The sequence below is a fragment of the Balaenoptera musculus genome, chromosome 1 (genome assembly GCF_009873245.2).
Source record: "Balaenoptera musculus isolate JJ_BM4_2016_0621 chromosome 1, mBalMus1.pri.v3, whole genome shotgun sequence".
Classification (NCBI taxonomy): Eukaryota; Metazoa; Chordata; class Mammalia; order Artiodactyla; family Balaenopteridae; genus Balaenoptera; species Balaenoptera musculus.
Window position 1 is genome coordinate 96,585,251 of NC_045785.1, and position 21,564 is coordinate 96,606,814.

The following is a 21,564-nucleotide window of genomic DNA, read 5'->3' on the forward strand; positions in this document are numbered from 1 at the left end:
CATGACATGTCCAAAACAGACATCTTGATCTTCCCCCTAAACCCGTTTTTCTTTCTCCCAGACTTCTCTATTTTAATAAGCAATACAACCACCCACCCAGTGCTCAAGCCAAAAATCTAGGACTCATCCTTTATTCCTTTCTATCCTGCTGATAGGATTCCAGTCTTTCAGCAAATCCTGTTGAATCTACCTACACAATATAGAAATACCATATCAACCCAATGGTCTGCCCTGGTGTAAAACACCATCATTTCCACCTATATAGTCTCTTAACCTGTCTACCCCCACCTATTCTGGCACCTACTCTCCCAATCCCTTCTCTAAAAGCAGCCAGATTGGTCTTTTAAACATCAGACCATTACACCTGCCTGGTTAACACCTTCTGCTGGTTTTCCATTTCACTTAGAATAAAATCCAAACTCCGATCCATGCCTTTCAAGCCTCTATATTTATCTGGCCCCTGCATTTACATGGCCCTCATCTCCTACTATTCTTCCCCTGGCTCACTCAGTTCCTGCCACAGCACCTCGGAGCTTCTGCAGTTAGCTGGTCCTTCTGCCTGTGTTGCTTCCTTGGATCTTGGTGTGGCTCTCCCTCACTTGAGAACTCATTCAAAATCGCACTCTCAGGCCTGCCTTCCCTGAGCAGCCTATCTAATATAGCCCTGCCGCACCTCCCCCGCCCCCATCACTGTCACCTTCCAATCCCTTACACTTCTTTTCATTTCTTCTCAGCACTTATTTGTCTAATTGTGACCGCATTGTCTGTCTCTCCCACTAGGCTCTATGTTATGTACCATTAGTGCAGGAACTTGATTTTGTCCCCCATTCTATCGCACTGCCTGGAGCCTAGGAGGCATTCATTAAATGTTTGTTGAATGAATGATTAATTAATGTTAAAACTGTAATTGTTTCATTGATTTACTCATTTGTTTCCCACATCGCCCCCACGTGAATGTAATCTTCGTGAAGACTGGGATCGTGTCCATTTTGTTCACTACAATACCCCCGACAGGGCTGTAAAAGTGACAAGTGCAAAGCAATGTTAAAGGAAGGGGAGGGGCACTAAACTGACTGAAGGGGCTAAGGGAACCTTCACAGATAAAACGACCTCTAAACTGGAAAAGAAACAGGGTAGAAACTAAAAAGACGTAGGACTAGAGTCCACAGAGGAAATCTCGCGAGGTGTTGGGCAGCCAAGATGGCTCTGCCGCTTGCCGCCACACTTAATATGGCGACAAGGGAACGTTCCAGGAGGAAATCACGCGAGAGTTGCATCACCGCTACAGTCTGTGAATTGAGCCGGGGATGTGGAGCAGCCAAGATGGAGCCGGCGGTCGGCATTCCCGGCCTGCTGATCATGAACAACAAGCAGCCCCAGCCGCCGCCACCTCCGCCGCCCGCAACGGCGCAGCCTCCTGCTGGGGCACCGCGGACCGCTGGGAGCCTCCTGCCCGGGGGCAAAGCACGAGAGTTCAACCGCAACCAGCGCAAAGACTCGGAGGTCAGGAGCTTCGGGGGGCGAGGCTAACACCAGGCAGGCGGCGGCGGGGGGTCCGGGCCCGGGGCCACTTTCGGGTCCAGGCTGGGTTTCCCGGAGGGTTCGGCAGGGGAGTTGTCATTTACAGCGAAAAGAGCAGGAAGCAAGGCTGGCATTCCCCGAGGCCGGAGGCGTGAAGGCGGGGTCCCCTCCCGGAGCTTCGCAGCCCAGGAGATCCTCCCCGAGCCGGTGTCCGCTCGTTCGCTCCTCTGCGGCCGGGGCTGTGAGCGCGACCTCCGGGTCCCAGCCCCTGGGGAATCCGCCCCCTGCCTCAGTTCAGGGGTGAAGAGTCAGTGGTCTGCGTGCGCTCCAGAGGGCGGGGCGGCTGCACCCCCAGACCCCCTAGTCATCTCCGGCTTCTGGTCGCGTGGGTTCCGCGGCGGACGGCGTGTCTGGGCAGGGAGGGACTGGCGAGGGTTGGGAAGGCACCTGGAAGACGGACGGAGCTAATTAGCACTAATAGTATACCCTGTGCGCCTCGAGGTTGCGAGAGTAGGAGGAGAAGCAGTCCTGTTCACTCTGACCTTAGCCACTGCGGGTTCAGGCCACGGTTTGACAGTGCCCGGTGGTTGGTGTGCCCAGTGCGCCCGATGCTGAATTGTTAAAGATTAGAAATATATATTAAACATGCGTTAGGGCTCAGCATCCCTCTTCTCTTGCTAGTGGGCTGTTCCTCCGGTTCCGGAGACACAGTAGTCTGGAGCTGACTAGTCACCTCACCCCGAGTTAAAGAATTACTCCCACTGCCTCCGTTGTAGAATTCATGAATGAAGACACGCACGTCGCAGCGCTTTAGGGCTTCTTAATCACCATGTTCCCAGAGCACTTACTGTGAGGTTTTCTTCACCTGAGAGGACTCCGAGGCTGATTAGCAGTCAGGTGCTTATTAATGAGAGGGAATTCCTCATTGTCCAGACATAATGTACCAGGTCATACCAAAGAGTGATGATGCCGTCTTTAGACATGTGAAATCAGTTCCTCTCAAGCTTTTGGGTTTTTGTTGGCAAGAGCAAACCTCTGATAAAACATCAAAATTTGGCAAGTTCCAATCAGATACACTTTGAGCTTGAAGTGAATTATTTGAAAAAGCAATGAAACTGACTTTTTAGTAGCCCTTGCATGGTGGGCTTATTGCACATCAGTGGCAACTTATTAATAATTTTTCAAGTATGGAGGATTATGAAAGTGGTAGGGGTGAATCCACTTTCATCATGAGAGGAGTCCTAGTTCTAAAATAGTTAAAAAGTTTCCTAAGTGGCCATTAAATGCACTTGCTCTTTCTGCCCTTTAATTTCTATATAGACCCAACACGTGGAAGGTCAGTCAGAGAACACATTTAAGCTGAGAGACCTGCTTAAATCTGTTTTCTTACAGATACTGATGTGGCTCTTTTTTGAGTCATAGCTGAAATCAGTAGGCTTGGGAGCATGAGGAATGCCTGCAGGACAGGGAGGCAGATATTTGATGAGAGTCCACTGTGTGCTACACAGTTTTGATTAGTCCTTAAAAACCTTCAAGATAGATTTCTGTCATCCTCATTCCATAAATGAAGAAACTGAAGCTCAGGAACTTATGAAAGTGTGCACTCTGTTGAGTCGAATAAGGAGTAGAGTTCTTCATGTTATTCACTGTTTGTGGGTATGTTGTATCATTTTGTGGGTGGTCTTTGTCTTCCCAAGTAAATTGTAATTAAGTTCGAGGACTACCTTTCTCTTCGCCTCTTCTCTTTTCCCAGAACAAGGCTTCCAAGATGGTGCGTTCTCAGTACTCACCTATCCCCAGCAGTAAAAAGATTCTCTTTGTCATAGTCTCTCCTTTGTGTGGGAGGGAACCCATTTCTGTTCAGCCGCTGCCTTCTCTGTCAGTTCTCACTGAAATTTGAGAGAAGGGCAGGAAGGCTGAGGGTGTCAATACTCATTTTGTTCTGAGCTATTGATAGCCCACTAGCCAGAAAGAAATGAGGCTTCCAAAATCTTAGCACCATGTGGAATGGTCATTTCACTGCACAGAAAACATGGAAGCTTTAGTGTTCATTCATCCAACAAGTATTTATTTGAGTATAAGCTATTCATTCATTTAGTCATTCATGCCAAGTAGTGTGCTGGGCATTGTGGAATCATTGGTGAGCAAAATGGACAAAATTCCCACTCAGGAAACTTGGCAGTCTCATGGAGAGGCAGACACTAAACAGATACACATGTGCATATATGATTATGAATTATGATAAGTGCTGTGAAGGAGCGGTGCAAGGTGCTCTGAGAGGGCTTGTTAGGGAGACCTGAACTTCCCGGGAGAAAAAATACTGCGATACAACATTAGAAAAGTGGAGGCAAGGACGTCCTGTAACACAACAGTGTCTCTGGAAGCATATGTGTTTCTTCCTTTAGAAAACACAGTGATCTTTTGCATAACTCTTCTTTTCTCAACAGGGCTATTCCGAGTCTCCAGACCTGGAGTTTGAGTATGCTGACACAGACAAGTGGGCTGCAGAGCTCTCAGGTAAAGCACAGGCCTTCCTGTTATTGGGGGGTGCTTTTTTCCTTATTGGTCTTTAATAAAATTAGGAGTGAGTGTCATTTTGGAGTTCATTTTTTCCCCCTAGATAGTCCTAGTAGTGATGTGTATATGTAAAACATGTTAATTATTGGATTCAAGCCCTTTGTATCTCATAACTTCGGCTTGTCCTTTACTTTTATGAAGTGTCTCTGCATGATCAGCTTACTTGGCTGTGGCCCAGTCCCAGTGTGGACACTGATGTTCCTTGGCCATATGCAATCCCCCTGACAGTGGTCTCTCCTAGAGCAGGGGTCCTGAGGAGTGCCAGCAAGTGTGCCTGCACCTGTGCCCATCTGTCGCTGCCACTGCTGCTCACGTGTAATATGAAGTCAGCCTGAGCTGATTCTCATGCCTCCATAGCACAGGCCCTATTCTCAAGCCACTTGACAGACACACGTTCACGGTGGCGGTCAGCCTCTGGCGTGGCATGGTGGGGTTGATGCACGTCGGACTGGAAATGCCTGGCTTTATGCCTAACTGGCATCTGGTTATCGGCTGCAAGGGAAGTCAGCATTCTCTCCTTTGTGCACATCAGAGCACTAAGACCCCGTTAGTAATTAGACAGCATAGTCCAGGAGTCACTGTGACTCAGGGACAGAGCTGGGCCTAGAAGCATACCTTCTCTGCTACATGTGACACCTGCTGTAGGACGTGGACAAGGAGATGATGACACTTTGTTCTTGACAGAGCTTTACAGCTATACAGAAGGGCCAGAATTCCTGATGAATCGAAAATGCTTTGAGGAGGACTTCTGGATGCACGGTGAGACGATTCCCCCTGCTTCTTGGCTCTTTCAGCTTGCATCATGAGAGCTCTGCAGGGCTTCTCTTAGTCATCTGAATGACCTAAGTCATCCTGGAGTGGCCTAAGAAACCTGCTCAACCATGATTATTCAAGGCCAGATGTGACATTTAGGGTGGGCTTGCAGGTACTCTGGTGGGGCCTTTTCAGAATGTGAGTATTGGGGGGGGAAAACTTTAGGTGATTAAAATTGCACCCAAAAAAGCAGTGTTTCAGTCTGGAAATTCAAATTCATAGGGCAGCAGTGTTTCAGTCTGGAAATTCAAATTCATAGGGCAGCAGTGTGACCTCATCCCTTATATAGAGAGTAATTTATCTTCCTGAGTGTTCTGGTTCTGTGGCAGTCCTGAATTTGATGGGTTAACACGGTGTCCGCCCCACGGTGAGGATTTTTTGGGCTCCAGTGTAAGTTGTCTCTTGCCTGGCAGTGACAGAGAAGAAGTGGACTGAGCTGGACACCAGCCAGCACCGCACCCACGCGATGAGGCTCCTGGATGGCTTGGAGGTCACTGCCAGGGAGAAGAGGCTGAAGGTGGCTCGAGCGATTCTCTACGTTGCCCAAGGTCTGAGTGGACACCCAGGGACCCTGGCACCCACTTCAGTGATGCTGCCCAGTCAGATATGGACAGGGGCTCAGTGAGCTGTGCCCTGTGTTTGCAGGCACCTTCGGGGAGTGTAGCTCGGAGGCAGAGGTGCAGTCCTGGATGCGCTACAACATCTTTCTGCTCCTGGAGGTGGGCACATTCAACGCTTTGGTGGAGCTTCTGAACATGGAAATAGAGTGAGTTCTTCTGAGGGGCTGAAGTAGGGAAAGGGCGGTGGAGGGACAGAGCTTGCAGAACTGGTTTTGAGAGGGTTATATGCGCCACATGGGGTTCTGTTCTAACCAGCCAGGTTGAATAACGGGAGATGCTCACCCAAACGCTGAAGACCAGCGAGGGGCCTCGCAGCCCGCTAACACCAGCGAGCTCGCCAGACACTGCAGCTCCTGCCCAGGCCCACAGTGCCCCTCAGAAAAATAAAAAAGCCTTCTCATTTTGAACCTTCAGACTCCATTGTGTTTGACCCCAAGTTTCCCCTGAGCAGGAGACCAGGCACAAGTCTGACACATGGGCTCAAACAAAGCCTGCTCTAGCCTGTGTCTCCACTAGTCCTTTGTTTGGTGGACAGGTCAGCTGCTGCTCATCTGAGGAAAACACCATCAATAATAAAAGCACTCATTGCATGCGTATATGTCCCAGGCATTGTTCTAAGGATACTACATGTACTAATTCATGTTAATGAATTAGCTGCTATTACCATCCCCATTTTGCAGATGAGGAAACTATGGCACCGAGAAGTTGAGTGCCCAAGGGCACATAACTAGTAAGTGTTAGAGCCAAGATTCAAACCTTGGCAGTCTGGTCTCGGGCTTGAGTCCTTACCCTCTGGGTCCTGTGGGTTCTTCTGCAATCTAAGCGCATAGCATAGGGTTTTATCCCCCTGTTGGGCGGCACTTGTCGGGGGAGCCACTTCTCTTCCTTCCTGGGGGAAGGCACTGACTCTCGCATCTCTCCTGCAGCAACAGTGCCGCCTGCAGCAGTGCGGTGAGGAAGCCGGCCATCTCCCTGGCTGATAGCACGGACCTGAGGTGAGGCGAGCAGCAAGCCCGGACTCCCTGAGCTCTAGCTGGAGAGCGAGGGCAGGGCAGGGCATGGGCGGGCACCTTTGGGTTTCCTCGCTGTGTGTGCTCACCCTCTAATTTGCAGGCGTGATGGACTCAATGTGATCAGTGCGCCCTACTGAGGGCTCTCCCTAGGTGGGGCCCTGGGTTGAGACTCCCAGCGGAAATCCAGGGTGAAGATGCTTAATAGAGCCACACTGAAATGTGGCCTCCTGCCCACACCGCTGCTGGGAAACCTGGTGGAGTGGCATTTTGTATTTGGACAAAGCACATGAGGTGGCTCCTTCTGCTTCTGCCTTTCCGTGTACAGCTTGATGCCTGTCTGTGTAGGGTTAGTCCTGACAACTTCATGACGTTTCCTGGCTGTGCCGGAAGTAATAGCAACTGCTAAACAACAAGATCACCTTCCCATTTTTGTGAGGATTAGAATCTGACTCTTTTTGTGAATGTGGAAGTTTTCAGGTTAGATGTTGGTGGTGTTCCCCACTGTAGTTAGGGTCCCTGGCCGTCGCCCTGCTCGCTCCTGATTTCCCCTCCGTCATGGTAAACACTTCCTTGCTCTCACCTTGATCATCCACTGCTTTGTCTCTTCCAACACTGGCTTCCATAGCTCACGCCTGCCTCTGTGTTTTTCTCATTCCGGGAAGCTTAGGGTAGTAAGTGCTTTTGGCCATTCTTGTTCATATCCATCCATTCAGCAGCCACTTATTAAGCACCTGCTTTGAGCAAGCACTTTGCTAGAAACGGAAGACGATCTGGTCCCAACCTTAGCACCAGAGATAGAGAAGGAAGCACCGCAAGGTGCTCTGTCGGACTCTTGAGTTTTTAGTTTTTTCTACATTACAGCCCTCCCCCCCAGCCAGCCTTGGTGCGCAGGCCTTTCTCGTGTCGTGTGGGATGTGAGGAAGCCAGGGGGTGCTCCCTTGACCCCCCCATCCTGCTTCATTATAGCTGGCTCTTGTCGCCAGGGTCTTGCTAAACATCATGTACCTGATTGTGGAGACCGTTCACCAGGAATGTGAGGGTGATAAGGCCGAATGGAGGACAATGCGACAGACCTTCAGGGCTGAGCTGGGTAGGACTCTGGGGATCCTGGCTCGAGGCCCTGCCTGGGAATTGAGGCTGGAGGGCTTTGGGAGGGTCCTGTTCCTGCCTGTGGTCCTGATACCTTTGTGTACCCCAGGTTCCCCTCTGTACAACAGCGAGCCGTTTGCCATCATGCTATTTGGGATGGTGACCAAATTTTGCAGCGGCCATGCCCCTCACTTCCCCATGAAGAAGGTTCTCTTGCTGCTCTGGAAGACAGTACTGGTGAGTGCGTCCTTGAAGGGGAATTCCCGTGCTAGGGGACAGGGCAGGAGGGAGAGTTGTCACTGTATATCCTTTTGAATATTGAATTATATGAATATATAACTGCTTCGGTTAAAAAAAAAATCTGAAAGAAGATTCCTGAAAGGCGATGACAAAAAAAGTGTCACTTTGGCCTCACTGCAGCCAAAGGGGGCTTGGCCTTTGAATCAGAATAGATTGTTGGCTCCCTGGTTCCTGGAAGCTGTTTTCTGCTGTCATAGGACACGTCTCTCCAGGCAAGCCGCTCTTGAACCTGGAGTTTTAAAGTGATTTGAGGCAAAATTAGAGCTGGTATAATTGGGGCCCCCTCAGTCAGATGTCACTTGAAAGAAGAAAGAGTGAGACCTGTGCCTACATTTTCCTCAGGGTACGGTGTGAAAGCTGACTCTTCTTCTAGCTAGTGAAGGGGTGGGTCCAGGAGGGTGGGCTGGCTAGCACACTTGGCCTGGGAGCCCTTGTCAGCAGCCAGGCCCAGGCCAAACCAGGAGCCCTTCCCTCCAGGAGGAACGACCTGGAGTCTGGACTCCTGCTCTTCCTGAGACTCGCCTTCCCCTCTTTCAGAAAGGGCCAGCTCTGCGGAGCCAGAGCTCAGTGAGGTCAGGCCTCTTTAGAGTGCGCTACACATTTGATCTTGGCCGGATAAGCCTGTTGATTCCCCAGGAAGCCTCACTGAAGCCAGAGAGGAAAGCTGAATTGCTCAGAAACAGTGAAACTAAGCAGCCTAAAATTGCTGAACGCTGCTGAGGTTTTGCTTCTAGGGGGATGTTTAGATGAAGGTGGGTTTTTATTTTTTTTGTTGTTTTTTAATTTGAACATCCAACAGTGTATTCCCAATTTGGCTTTGAAAGACTGGCATGTACAGCTTTTGAAGCATTTGTGTCCCACCTACTTTTCTAGGAGCTTGAAGGGTTAAGCTCTTCAGATGGCCTTTGTCGCACTCGAGGGTCTGTTGTACACACGGAGCTAGGTGTGCCTCTGCACTAGGCTCAGTCAGCCTGCGCATCTCCACTCCTTGCCCCCTTTGCTCCTCCCCCATGCTGATGTCGCTCGTTTCTCCTGGGGGTGCATTCAGTCCCTTGTTCAGAGGTTGTGTGGGTCTCTGTAAAGATACGGGTCACGGTGTCACAGATGCTTTTGAGCCTGACACAGGGACCCGCTTACGGACATGTTGTCCCGGCTCCGCGCCTGTCTGTGACACAGTGCACGCTGGGCGGCTTTGAGGAGCTGCAGAGCATGAAGGCCGAGAAGCGTGCCATCCTGGGCCTCCCCCCGCTGCCTGAGGACAGCATCAAAGTCATCCGCAACATGAGGGCCGCCTCTCCGCCAGCCTCTGCCTCTGACCTGATCGAGCAGCAGCAGAAACGGGGCCGTCGGGAGCACAAGGTGAAGGCGACAAGGTCCCTACGACTCCTGAGAGTTCTCAGGGTGCACAGATGCAGTGGCATAGTCACTGGATGCGCCCCAGGTTGTTGGAAGTTTGTTGAAGTCCCCTCTGATCAGCAAGTCAGAATGAATGCCTTTAGGGCAGGGACACTGTGTCCCCAGCCCAGGGCCCAGTTTATAGTGGGCACTCAGAATGTGGCACTTTTGAGGGACTTGGGCAAGGACTGATTTGTCACTTGGGCCCAACCTTGACTTTCTCTCAGGTTTTTCCACTGCTCATGGGTCTCTTCCTACCACCTTTCTGTGTGATCACTTCTTTAGCCTCCATGCCCCTTTTTATCTAGTTCGTCAGTTGGCTCTTGTCTGCTCTCCCGTCCCTCTGCTCTCAGGCTCTGATAAAGCAGGACAACTTGGATGCCTTCAACGAGCGGGATCCCTACAAGGCTGATGACTCTCGAGAGGAGGAAGAGGAGAACGATGACGACAACAGTCTGGAGGGGGAGACATTCCCCCTTGAGCGGGATGAGGTGATGCCTCCCCCACTGCAGCACCCCCAGACTGACAGGCTTACCTGCCCAAAGGGGCTCCCGTGGGCTCCCAAGGTCAGGTGAGTCTCAGACCTCCGCAACACTCTTTGCTCCTGAAACCAGTGTTGTCACATCCCCACGCCTGGCACCGGGCCTGAGTTGTCACATGAGGTCCTGTGCAGGGCCATGCTGGCCTTGGCTCTGCGATGAGCCTCTCTTAAAGTGCCCAGTGCTGGCCCTGGGGGTGTCAGGGTGCTGGCCTTGCACAGAGAGGCCCTTATATGGCTCTTGAGTCAGTAACGTGGGTTAGCTCTTTTTTTTTTTTTTAATTAATTAATTTATTTATTTATTTATTTTTGGCTGTGTTGGGTCTTCATTTCTGTGCGAGGGCTTTCTCTCGTTGCGGCGAGCGGGGGCCACTCTTCATCGCGGTGCGCGGGCCTCTCACTGTCGTGGCCTCTCTTGTTGTGGAGCACAGGCTCCAGATGCGCAGGCTCAGTAGTTGTGGCTCACGGGCCTAGTTGCTCCGCAGCACGTGGGATCTTCCCAGACCAGGGCTCGAACCCGTGTCCCCTGCATTGGCAGGGAGATTCTCAACCACTGCGCCACCAGGGAAGCCCTGGGTTAGCTCTTGATTGGACGTGATACTAGTGAAAGGGAATGGGAAAAAATTAAAACAAGGACATTTAAGTGAACCCATCTCCACCCACCCTGGGGTTGTATATGATTTTTGACAGAAAATTATAGATTAAGGAAGAATTTCTTTAGAACCATAATTAAGATGTTTGAGATATATGTGCGTGAATCAGTGGATGTCAAGGTTCCTGGATGTATATAAATGGTATCTGTTTGAAAGGGCACCAACTTAAGAAATAGATGAACATGTGAAAAGATATAGGGGTCATTTTCTTGATCCAGGTTAAAGCCCCAGTTTTCAGTGATCTGTGATGGGAATACAAAACAAGTCATCAGAAAATGCAAGCTAGCCTGATTATCTGAGACAGGACAGTGTGACTCATGAAAAAATCAGTAGCTTACAGCTCTAATTGTAAAAATTGTAAATATCTGAGAAATTCTGTTGTGACAAACTTGTTATTAATATCTGAATAAAGTATGCTTTTAAGTTTGATGTATCACCTTAATTTTATGAATAAACTAGTTACACATAATACATTTTTAGATTATTGATCCAACAGCATTATGAAGGACCTTAAAATAGTCTGAGGATTTCAGTTCTTTGTTTTTTTATTTTCTTTTTTCCAAAAAGAAAAACAATTGTGGGAGACTTTTTCTTTTGGCTTCAGTTTCTGGACATTCTGTGTTTTCTGTGTTTTATTAACTATGATGCCTTGAGATAACATTTAAGAAAGCCGCAGTCTTTTCCTTTGGCAGAGAGAAGGACATCGAGGTGTTCCTCGAGTCCAGCCGCAGCAAGTTCATAGGTTACACTCTGGGCAGGTGAGTGTGATCCGAGTTCCTTTTGAAGAAAGGTAGTGGGGTCACCCAGCCTTTGGTGTTTGGGGACCCAGGCCTAACACAGGGCCTTTGTTATTCTCCAGTGACACGAACACAGTGGTGGGGCTGCCCAGGCCAATCCACGAAAGCATCAAGACTCTGAAGCAGGTAGGTGGCTTTGGGTGAGCTTTTGGCCTAGGTTGGTCCCAAGTGAGTAAAGTGAGACCAGCCCTTTGGGAGAAGCCTTTTTAGACATCTGTCCGCCTGAAGGAACTGGGGGTGGAGGAATAGGTGGACAGTGGCAGCATCCTTTAAAACAGTTTTTCATGCATTTTACTTTTTTTTTTTCATTTTACTTATTTTAACTGAGCTTTTGTTGGGCACTTAGTGGGGGTTCATGAAAGATTATATTACTTGACAGTTGGAGTTTTAAGGGGCTTAGTAAATAGCCTGCCTTTTCCTTGCCCAAGTCCTAAGGCAGTTGAGTTAGGGGAGTAGGCAGAGGGAGATTGAAATGCCAGCTTTATTGCCCATGGAGTGATTGGAGAATGAGGCATGAGAACACAACAGTAGGTGTCCGGATACCTCACTTCCAGAGTTAGGCAGACTCGCCTACCCAGACCAGGCAGTGCTAGAACCCTGCTGAGCCTGGTCAAGGAGCAGAAGAGTTTACAGGCTTTTCTTTTTTCTGAAGAGAGAAGAGAAAGAGGGGCTGAGACTGTCCTGTTCCTCCTCCCGTACTTGCCAGTCGCCAGTCCGGGAGGGGAGGAGTGAGTGTGGGGGAGGGGCGGGGAGGGACCAGGAGTGCTCTGTGCACTCGTGTCCCTCCACCTGGGAGGAAGCAGCACGAGTGGGGAAGAGGTGTGGCCCCTAATAGCATGTCTGGAATGTAAATGTTTATATGTTTTTGAAATACATTTTTGAAATTTGTAGTACCAAGTGGGCTTCATGCAGGGGCTTTTTGAGCATTTGAGTACTTGATTCTGAGTACTTGGGTGCTTGACTCTGCTTTTGTTTTCCTCCTGTCATTGTCACTGTCTGAAAACCCCCTTTTCTCCTTTAATTTGCTTTTTTTTCTGATCTATTGTGTGCTTTTTTACACTGGTTTTAAGAGGTAGGTGCCCACTTAGAAAACTATTTCAGGTTTGGGATTTCAGTTCGGGATCTGTATGGTGACTTAGCGCTCTTTGAGAAGATGGTGTTTGAAGAAAATTGTGTGGGGTCTTTGCCAGGTGTGGGCATTTGGCCAGAGAATGAGGGGTGTTTTCCCCAGCGCCTCTTTCCCTCTCTCTCCAGCACAAGTACACATCGATTGCAGAGGTCCAGGCGCAGATGGAGGAGGAGTACCTTCGCTCTCCTCTCTCAGGGGTGAGTTGGAGGCCCTCCTCGGTCCGCAGGATCCCAGCTGTTCCCAGCACTGTGCTGGGCCTAGACCGCAAAATGCCCCAGGCCTGCCCTCCGAAAGCTCCCAGTCTGGCTCCCGCTGCAGGGCTGGTGAGTGTCAGGAACAGGGCTTAAGAGCACAGACTCTGGGCCAGCCACCTTCCTCTGAATCCTGGCTCCACCACTTAGTGGGTGGCGACCTAGGCAAGGTACTGGCTCTCCTTCTGCTTTCGTTCCCTAGCCTGTTAAATGGGAATGACAATAGTACCTTCTCCATAGAGTTGTAGTAAGGATTAAATGTGTTTTTACAAGTAAAGTGTCTGGCATGTTGTATTATTCAAGGTTTGCTATCATTATCATCATTTACATCCATACTTACAGATTCTCCTCCAGCCAACCAGCAAGCTGGCTCAGGAGAGCATCGTCAGGACCGGGCTTTGTATTTGTACCCATTGTACCCATTTTGTTGAAAGGGAGAAGAGGAAGTCGAGCAAGTCCCTGCAGAAACCCTCTACCAAGGCTTGCTCCCCAGCCTGCCGCAGTACATGGTGAGTGCACTTCTCCTGAGTGCTCGACCTGCCATGGGGTCCCCTCCCGACAACGCTGGCCTTGAGAGCGTGCCCGCCAGTGTCCTTTAACCCCTCCTTCTGCTGCCTGAGCACCTCCAGAAGGACCACCTCTCAGGGCCTAGTGCCGCCCCTGGCCCCTCTCACCCATGCCGTCTGAACGGTCTGCTCCTCCCCAGATTGCGCTGCTGAAGATCCTGCTGGCCGCAGCCCCCACCTCAAAGGCCAAAACGGACTCAATCAACATCCTAGCAGATGTCCTGCCTGAGGAGATGCCGTGAGTATCAAGTCTTGAGTATTGAGTGTGTATGGTTCCTAGGAATGGAGCAGGTCAGGGACAGAAGGGTAGAGGGGAAAGGGGAAGTGTTTGCCTTTTGGTCCCGCTGTTTGCTAGCTTGTTTGCTGTGGTCATTCTTTGTTTTTGTTGTTGTTGCTGCTGCTGTTGTTTTGGCTCAGCTTCTCTGCAGATTAAGTTTAGGGTATTCCTGGCTCAGAAGAAAGAAAACGTACTGGGTGAAATATTTAGTTTTACTGCTTGGGGAGGTGGCTTAATCTGGCTGGCCTGGATTCTAGTGTAGACTCTGCCACTGAGTGAATATCTGAGTGAATTGGTGAAAGTCACTTCCTCCTCTATAAAATGAATCGGACTGTTTGACATTTCCCCAAAGGCTCCCTTGAAAGCTATGTGATTGGGACATCCAGGACATACAGTTTTAGCTTCTGGACAAAAATCAGCCAACAGCTGGACCTGAGCTGGGTGTAGATTCTTTCCTATTTGCCAGTGAACTGGCATGCAGAATATTTTTGAATGTCTCAGGGTGATAGTAAAATCCTTAGGGGTTCTTCCTCCCTGGGGCACTGACCTCATCTTTTTGATGTGAGAGTACAAACCAAGATCACGTTGTGCTTTGAGAAGGACCTGGGCACTTGATCTCCTGCCTTCCTACCAGTACCACCCAGCTCTGAGGCCAGTTCCCTGGTGGGTGGGCCCCTTGCGTCTGGTGTGACAGCCAAGTGAGGGAGGAGGCAGGGTTGGCTAACACCAAAGGGAATGTCATGGAGCACCAGGCCATCGTGATGGTCCTTAGGAAAAGGACTCCACAGTCAAATATTGATCTCCTCTTATAAAGATTTATAGTGAGAGCTCCTAAATTTGCGAGAAACTGATTTAAGTAAATGCTTCCTAAATTTATCTGACTCCAAAACCCCTTTTCCCCATAATATGAAACATCTCAATATACTGGTATTCCACAGAACACACCCTGAGGAACACAAGTTCATATGGTGGCAGAAGCTTAGGGGAGATCTTGAGATGAGAAGTTCATTTTTGGAGGAAAAGCAAAGAAATAGGCTAAGAATGTGTTTGGGGCATCACAAGGAAGAAATCAATTGTGCTGAGCTAGATTGCTTGGAAGGTGGGTGGGTGGAGCTGGGCCTAACCTCTGAGATGTCCGTAGGGTGGGGGTGAGGTGGGAGCTTTGCTCAGGGAAGGCTCAGGAATCCCATCTCTCCTGGGACCACCAGAGAGGAGGGTGCTGCACCTGCTGGGGGCCCACCTGCGTGATTGTGCTTCTAGCACCACAGTGTTGCAGAGCATGAAGCTGGGAGTGGATGTGAACCGCCACAAAGAGGTCATTGTTAAGGCCATTTCTGCGGTCCTGCTGCTGCTGCTCAAGCACTTTAAGTTGAACCACGTCTACCAGGTACCTGCAGCCCCTTCCTTCTGTCCACTGGGCGAGCGCCTCAGGCAGTGCTGCTCCTCTAGCCCCAAAGAACTGAGGCCTTGGCCTTCAAACCTCCTTGAGCTCTGCATGAATGTTCTAAGACACAGTCCTCCAACCAAGGCCTTTTATCACTGGAGGAAGGAGGGTGAGGTCCCACGGGGCATGCTTATATTTTTTCCCGTTGCTTGCAGTTTGAGTACATGGCACAGCACCTGGTGTTTGCCAACTGCATCCCTTTGATCCTGAAATTCTTCAATCAAAACATTATGTCTTACATCACTGCCAAGAACAGGTGATAAGGACCAGGGATCAGGAAGGGGTGGGTATGGCCAGATGGCAGGGCTCCCAGCTGGCCTCTCCCACTGAGCCCGTTCAGCACCCACAAGCCAGTGCTCTGCCAGGCATAGGACCCAAAGATGAATGAGACATGGTCCCTGCCTATAGAGAATGCCAGTTTGTCAAACCTGAGTCTAGCTAGTCTAGTGATAGGTGACTCAGTCTGTCTTTGCCTGGATGGGAGGGTTCTCATCCTGGGCTCCAATACTGCCCTCACTGCCCTTCTGTGCCCTTTTTTTTTTTTTTTTGAGGAGACTGGCTGGGCGCTTGCTCTCAAAGGAGTTTGGCCCCGTGCACTGTAATGTCTTGTCCCCACCCCATCACCTGGCGCCAGCTGCACTTGACATTGATGGCTCCTCAGTGTGATACACCACAAGCTGAGCTGTTAGCCAGACACAGTCTCCAGTGGGGGCTTGGCATAAATTAATTGCCTTGAGAAGTCCGCCCCCCGCTCCAGATTTATTGTTGTGAGGGATAATGTGCTCTCTCCACCCCTTACAAGATTACGAGCTTGTCTCTGGCTACAGAGGGATCTTACGAGTTCACTAGTAGCAGGTATTTCCCCGTCTTAGAGCTGGGGAAACTGGGGTGGTGCGGACAAGGTCGGTTACTGCTTCTGCGCCGACGAGTGAGGGAGGGAGGCCAGGAGCCAGCGGCTGCTCCTCCAGACCCCAGCCCTTGCTCAGGGTGGGTGCCTGGGTTCTCTTGCCCTGTGCAGCATCTCTGTCCTAGACTACCCTCAGTGCGTGGTGCATGAGCTGCCAGAGCTGACTGCCGAGAGTCTGGTGAGTAGCTAGCCTCTTCCCCGGCGGTCCCTTTGGTGTGAGGGTTGTGGTGGAGAGCCTGCCTCCCCCTCACAGGGGTAGAGGTTCTTCACAGGTGCGGTCACTGTTGAGTGCCTGGCTTTTGAAGCACTGTAATTGCATAGAAGGGCTGAGGGGCGGACCTTGCAGAGTGGGAAGATTTGGATTTAGGGCTTATTTCAGAAGTGTGGTCTTCAGGTGCTGCCGACCCAGAGCTCACCTGGTCGAGTTGTTTCCCTCTGGGGCCACAGCTCTGAGGGAGCATGGGTGCCCCAGGTAGTGGGGGCCAAGGCCACAGCCCCCAATATCATGCTCCATGTTTCCTGCAGGAAAATTCTAGGGAGCACCCCTTACCCTCTGCCAGCTTCTGGGATGGAGGTCCCCCTGGGCTGAGGGGAGGAGGGGGTTTCTGGTACACGCGTGGAGAGACTGAGCAGTGCTGACGTCACAGATGGGAGGGCCTTAGAAACTGCGGAGCACCTGCAGCTGTGCAGGAGATGATTGTTCCTGGGTTTTCCCTGTAGGAAGCAGGTGACAATAACCAGTTTTGCTGGAGGAACCTCTTTTCTTGTATTAATCTGCTTCGGATCTTGAACAAGCTGACCAAATGGAAGCATTCGAGGACGATGGTGAGTCAGCGCGGTCAGCAGGCATGAATCTTGGAGCTCAAAGCAGCGTGCCACCCGCTGTCCGGTCCCCTTCACGTTGGAGGCCAGGGGTCCCCAGGGTGGGCTTGCTGCTGCAGCCGCATCCTTCTCACCTAACTTTCCTGTAGCCACATCCTTGCATTTGAAGGGCTGATCTCTGGTGCCTTGATGAGTTGAACTGGAAGCTGGAAGAGGCTCAGTCATGCGCTGAAACAAATCTACATATATAGAAGGAATTTTCTGTATCCTCTTAATCTCCATTGGTTCTCCACCAAGGTTCTGAGAGTCTCCTTAACCCTGAGTCTGTGGATACCTTTGGGGTGGGGAGGTCCATGAATCCTCTGAAATTGTGTATATGTGCACATAGGGATATTTCTGGTGAAGGAATTCATAGCTTTCTTCAGATTCCAGAATGACCCATAATTAGGATGACCAACCATCCAGCTTTGCCTGAGACTCTCCTGGTTTTAGCAGTGGAAGTGTCCCAAGTCCCAGGAAACCCTTCAGTCTGGGGAAAACTGCAACAGTTGGTCACCCTGCCCTTAACCCCAGAAGGGATAGCAGCATGGTGGTGGTGCAGGCATTTATTTCTGCCCTCAACGTGGGCCTCCCTTGTAACCCTTCCCAGATGCTGGTGGTGTTCAAGTCAGCCCCCATCTTGAAGCGGGCCCTGAAGGTGAAACAGGCCATGATGCAGCTCTATGTGCTGAAGCTGCTCAAGGTGCAGACCAAGTATCTGGGGCGGCAGTGGCGAAAGAGCAACATGAAGACGATGTCTGCCATCTACCAGAAGGTGCGGCATCGGCTGAACGACGACTGGGCTTACGGCAACGGTGAGGCTCCCCACGAGGCAGGGCAGGGCGGGGCGGGGGTGGAGGGGCGCGGGGAGGTGACAGCTTTCCCTCTAAGCTTCCCTCTGAGTAACCTGGAAGAGCCCAGCTCCTGCTTCTGTAGCATCAGGATGGGAGCCCTGGGAAGGACTTGGAGAAGCTGCCAGGCTTGGCATCTGTGATCATACCCATTCCTCTCTGTGCCTCCCCTCTCCTTTTCCAGAAATTGTCACAAGACTTTCTCTGTCCTCTCATCCTCTCTCCCCCCTGCAGCTGCCGTGGTTCTGGTCACTGAAATTCTCACAGCTCCTGATGGATTCCCTGCCAGTTCCTTTCTCTCCATCAGTGCCTCAGACTTTGCTGTAGTGATCTTTTTAAAATGCAGATCCAGTGATGGTACCTCCCTGAGTAAAATCCTTCATTGGCTTCTGATTTCCCTAAGAATTAGTGCCAAACTCTTAACGTATTTAAGGCCCACACTTTGTCCCTCCCTGTCCTCATCTAATCTGTTCCAGCTTCCCCTCAGCCCAGCTTCCATCCCACCTAGGGCTCTGGGCGCAGTCAGTGCACATTGGCCATGCTTTCCCCCAGTTTTGTACTCTCTCCCGGCAGGGTACCTCCCCGTACCCCCGATTGTTCTGTATCTGCGTGTGTTCCTCCCCTCCCCGCCTTGGCCTCCCTGGCAGAGTGGGTCTTCCCGGTGTCCCCGAGCATGCTGCCGCACCCGTACAATTCCTGGCCGCAGCACCAGGACCACATGGCTGCATCTGCACTCCCAACGCCCTGAATTGTGCAGAGCCAAGGTGGCCCACAGCACCTGGTCAGGGAACTGAGAGAACAAGCAGATGAGGGGATCTGCAGGTTCCTGCCTCTGATCCCAGAGAGCCAGGGAGAGCATGACTTTGAGAGAAGCATGTTGTACCCCTGGCTTTCCCTCACTGGATCCACATAAACTGCAGTGTAGCCTCTTTCTCCGTAGCTCTGGCTTTTCGCCTTTGACCTGACTTACCTGTGTGTCTAGGAAAGAAGTCCTGTCGGTTTTCCCGAGGATGGGACTTGGAGGTTTCCTGCTCCTGGTTGACAATCAACATTCCAAGCCCAGGCCGGCGTGGCCCTAAGCTGCAGTGAACCCCAGGGGAGCTGCCACAAGGGCTTGGCTCCTAACCATGGCTTCCTGCTTTGTCCTAGATCTTGATGCCCGGCCTTGGGACTTCCAGGCAGAGGAGTGTGCCCTCCGTGCCAACATCGAGCGCTTCAACGCCCGGCGGTACGACCGGGTCCACAGCAACCCCGACTTCCTGCCTGTGGACAACTGCCTGCAAAGTGTCCTGGGCCAGCGGGTGGACCTCCCTGAGGACTTCCAGATGAACTACGACCTCTGGTTAGAAAGGGAGGTCTTCTCCAAGCCCATTTCCTGGGAAGAGCTGCTGCAGTGAGGCTCCTGGGCAAGAGACTGAAAATGAAAGAAGGGGTGATCTCCAGGTACCCCAGGGGCTGTCCTGGTTCCTTGCTGCAGTGCTCCCATCCCCCTCCAGGTGGCAGCACAGCCCCACTGTGCCCTTCCCAGCCAGCGCTGGGCTGGCTGGGGAGTCTGCATCTGACCTCTCATTGATTCCCAGCGTCCTGCTCGGGAGTGGTCATCTCTCTGCTTGGGATCCTCTCTTCCTTCACTCCTCCGCGCCCTCCTCTCTTGGACATAGTTGGTTGCAGCTCATTTGTCATTCCACCGAAGGCTGGGAAAACCTGGGATGGGCTGGGAACCCGCTGCATCTGAATTTCAGGGGTCATGCTGACTCTTCCTGAGACACACAAATCCTTGGCATGTCAGCTTGCCAAAGAGGAGGGCTTAGGATTAGAGCCAGGCCAGAAAGTCAGAATCTTGGTTTTGCTTTGGGGGGTTTCTGATGTCATTCCAGCCTCTTGCTAAGTTTCATCCAGAAGCAATTGCAGAGGCTCCTGCAGCTGCCTCAGCAGTTTGGTTTTGGACGGGGTTGGGACAGGAAGAGAAGCTTCCCTTAACCAGAGGTGCCATTTTTTTTTTCTTGGTGTGCAAGTTTCTGTAAATATATATGAATCTGCGTGTGTTCTCTTGTGTCATGTTGGGGTTTTTAATGTGTTTGTGTATTCTGTTTACATTAAAAGGAAGCAAAAACAATGCCCATTGCCTTGTCTGCAGGAAATATGGCCCCTGAATATCTCCTCCAGGTCTAGAAAGAGAGTTTTCTTGCCAGCATTGATAGGTCACCCCCTTGTCCCTGCCAAGCTGCCCACCTTTCTCATCTGAGGGGGAAGGGGAGGGGGAGTTGGCACTTACCCCAAGTGTTCTTTCCCCACATCAGTCTGGTTTTGCTCCAGGGCTCCCAGCCCCAGGGCTCTGGGTTGCTGGAGCTGTAAGTTGTCTGCACCCCTGGGTTAGAGGTATTACAGTAGGTGCCCCAGGTTTCTCTGGATCACACCCCTGAGCTGGACTCAGCCAAACCAATTTCAGTATTAGGGAGGGAGGGGCCAGGTCAGAGAGGGGGTCGACTGTGCTGGACCCTCACTGGGGCAGATGGGAACTGAGAGGAAACTTAAGTGCCCAGAGGCTGGGGAAGCAGACCATCAGGAGTCCTGGGAAAGGGAGTGTCGGGAGGCCCAGGAGCCCGCGTGGCTGAGGGAGAAGCAACGAACAGCTTTGTGGTCGGTGTCAGTTTGAGGCTTCCGGAGCCTGCATCTGGCCTTCAGGTCCCTGGACGTGTCTGCCTCCACCTTGCTCGATCTTGAGGCTCTGCTTCTGAGGATCTTACCATTCTGATGCTGAGAAAAGGAGTGTTCCCTTTTAGGAATTGCTTACAGTTCCCTTATCTTACCTGTAGGCCACCTATAGGGGGCTTTAAGTCTCCAAAGGGTCTTGACTAAGAAAAGAAACGTATTCCGGGGGAAATCTCCCCTTTGTTGGCTCTTCCGTTCAGTACGTGTCCACTGAGCCTCAGTCCAGGCCCTGAGCTGGGCTTCTAGGACAGGCCTTTATGCGCCAGTGTGATTATGAGCAGCCGGGTAGGAGCCAGCAGTGTGCTCCGTATGTAAGTCACACAGCCTAGGAGATGGCAAGTCCCTGTGATTGGCCTTTGCCACAAAGTCACTTGCACAGGACAAGGGACTTTGACACAATTTATGTGTGCACAGTGGATTCTCTGCTGTTTCTTACTAGGGTCAATAGGAAGTACGCATCTTGAGGTGGCAGTTTGAGTAAGTTGGATTTTCACATTCTTGTTTGACCACGTAGCCTGGCTTACTGAAGCCGTCTGGATGAGGCTTTGACCTCCTTCCCATTTTTTGATTTCCCCAAATCTCTCCTCTGAAGCTTCTCTGAAGCTTCACCTTAACTAGAGGTGCCATTTTCCCTCTTGGTTTGCAAATGTCTGTAAATATCTCTATATAAATCTGTGCAAAAAGAACACAGAATATCAAAGCTGCAAGGGCTGTAAAGCTCGGGCAGGTGGATCCTGCCTCTGTGGGCCCAGGGGCTGGCCCAGGAGGGGAAATGCCTTACCATGGCCACAGAGTGTGCTCTGGGCAGATTGGCTGTTTGAAGGCTGGTCTTTGTACAGGAATATCTCTGGAGCATCAGCCCTGCCGTCATACCTTGGGGGCCTGTTCTGGGCCGGTCCCCGTTCTGGGTGCCCTGAGTGTCCAGGTGAATAGGACACCACACTCTTACTTTCCTTGACAAGCTCACAGCTGATGGAGAGCCGGCCATAAAAGCAAGTAAGAGCAGTAATGTGCTAGGTACTGAGACAGACATCTTCAGGGCTCCACAGGACCGTTGCTCCCAGCTGGTGCCCACCTCCTGGAGACGGGACAGGGCGAGGGGAGGCTGCAGTTGTTGAGGGGAAGGCAAGGGGGCTCCAGCATCAGGAACAAGGGCTCCAAGAGCGGACGCTTTGTGCTCATGGCTGGGATGAGCCCGTGGCCAAGGCTGGAGTAGGGGTGAGGTATGTTCTCCCTCTGCCGGATACAGG

At 51.2% G+C, this 21,564-nt stretch overlaps 1 protein-coding gene across 3 annotated transcripts; it reads left to right on the forward strand.

Moving 5' to 3' along the window:
* Positions 1-1,299: 1,299 nt before the first annotated feature.
* On the forward strand, positions 1,300-19,718 carry STRIP1 (striatin interacting protein 1). Of its 3 annotated transcripts, XM_036863268.1 has the most exons (21): positions 1,300-1,503; positions 3,969-4,038; positions 4,783-4,857; positions 5,325-5,459; positions 5,557-5,677; positions 6,458-6,526; positions 7,528-7,634; positions 7,743-7,870; positions 9,110-9,292; positions 9,682-9,899; positions 11,212-11,277; positions 11,379-11,442; positions 12,571-12,642; positions 13,131-13,205; positions 13,403-13,500; positions 14,800-14,926; positions 15,139-15,239; positions 16,002-16,068; positions 16,611-16,715; positions 17,362-17,566; positions 18,752-19,718. In XM_036863268.1, exons 1-21 carry the CDS (start codon positions 1,324-1,326, stop codon positions 18,997-18,999), a joined length of 2,514 nt encoding a protein of 837 aa, XP_036719163.1. In that variant the 5' UTR covers positions 1,300-1,323; the 3' UTR covers positions 19,000-19,718. The 3 variants fall into 3 exon arrangements, with proteins under 3 accessions (XP_036719163.1, XP_036719172.1, XP_036719181.1); XM_036863277.1 differs by lacking the exon at positions 9,110-9,292 and having other exon boundaries at positions 1,305-1,503; XM_036863286.1 differs by lacking the exons at positions 1,300-1,503; positions 3,969-4,038; positions 4,783-4,857 and adding an exon at positions 4,887-5,011.
* Positions 19,719-21,564: the final 1,846 nt, after the last annotated feature.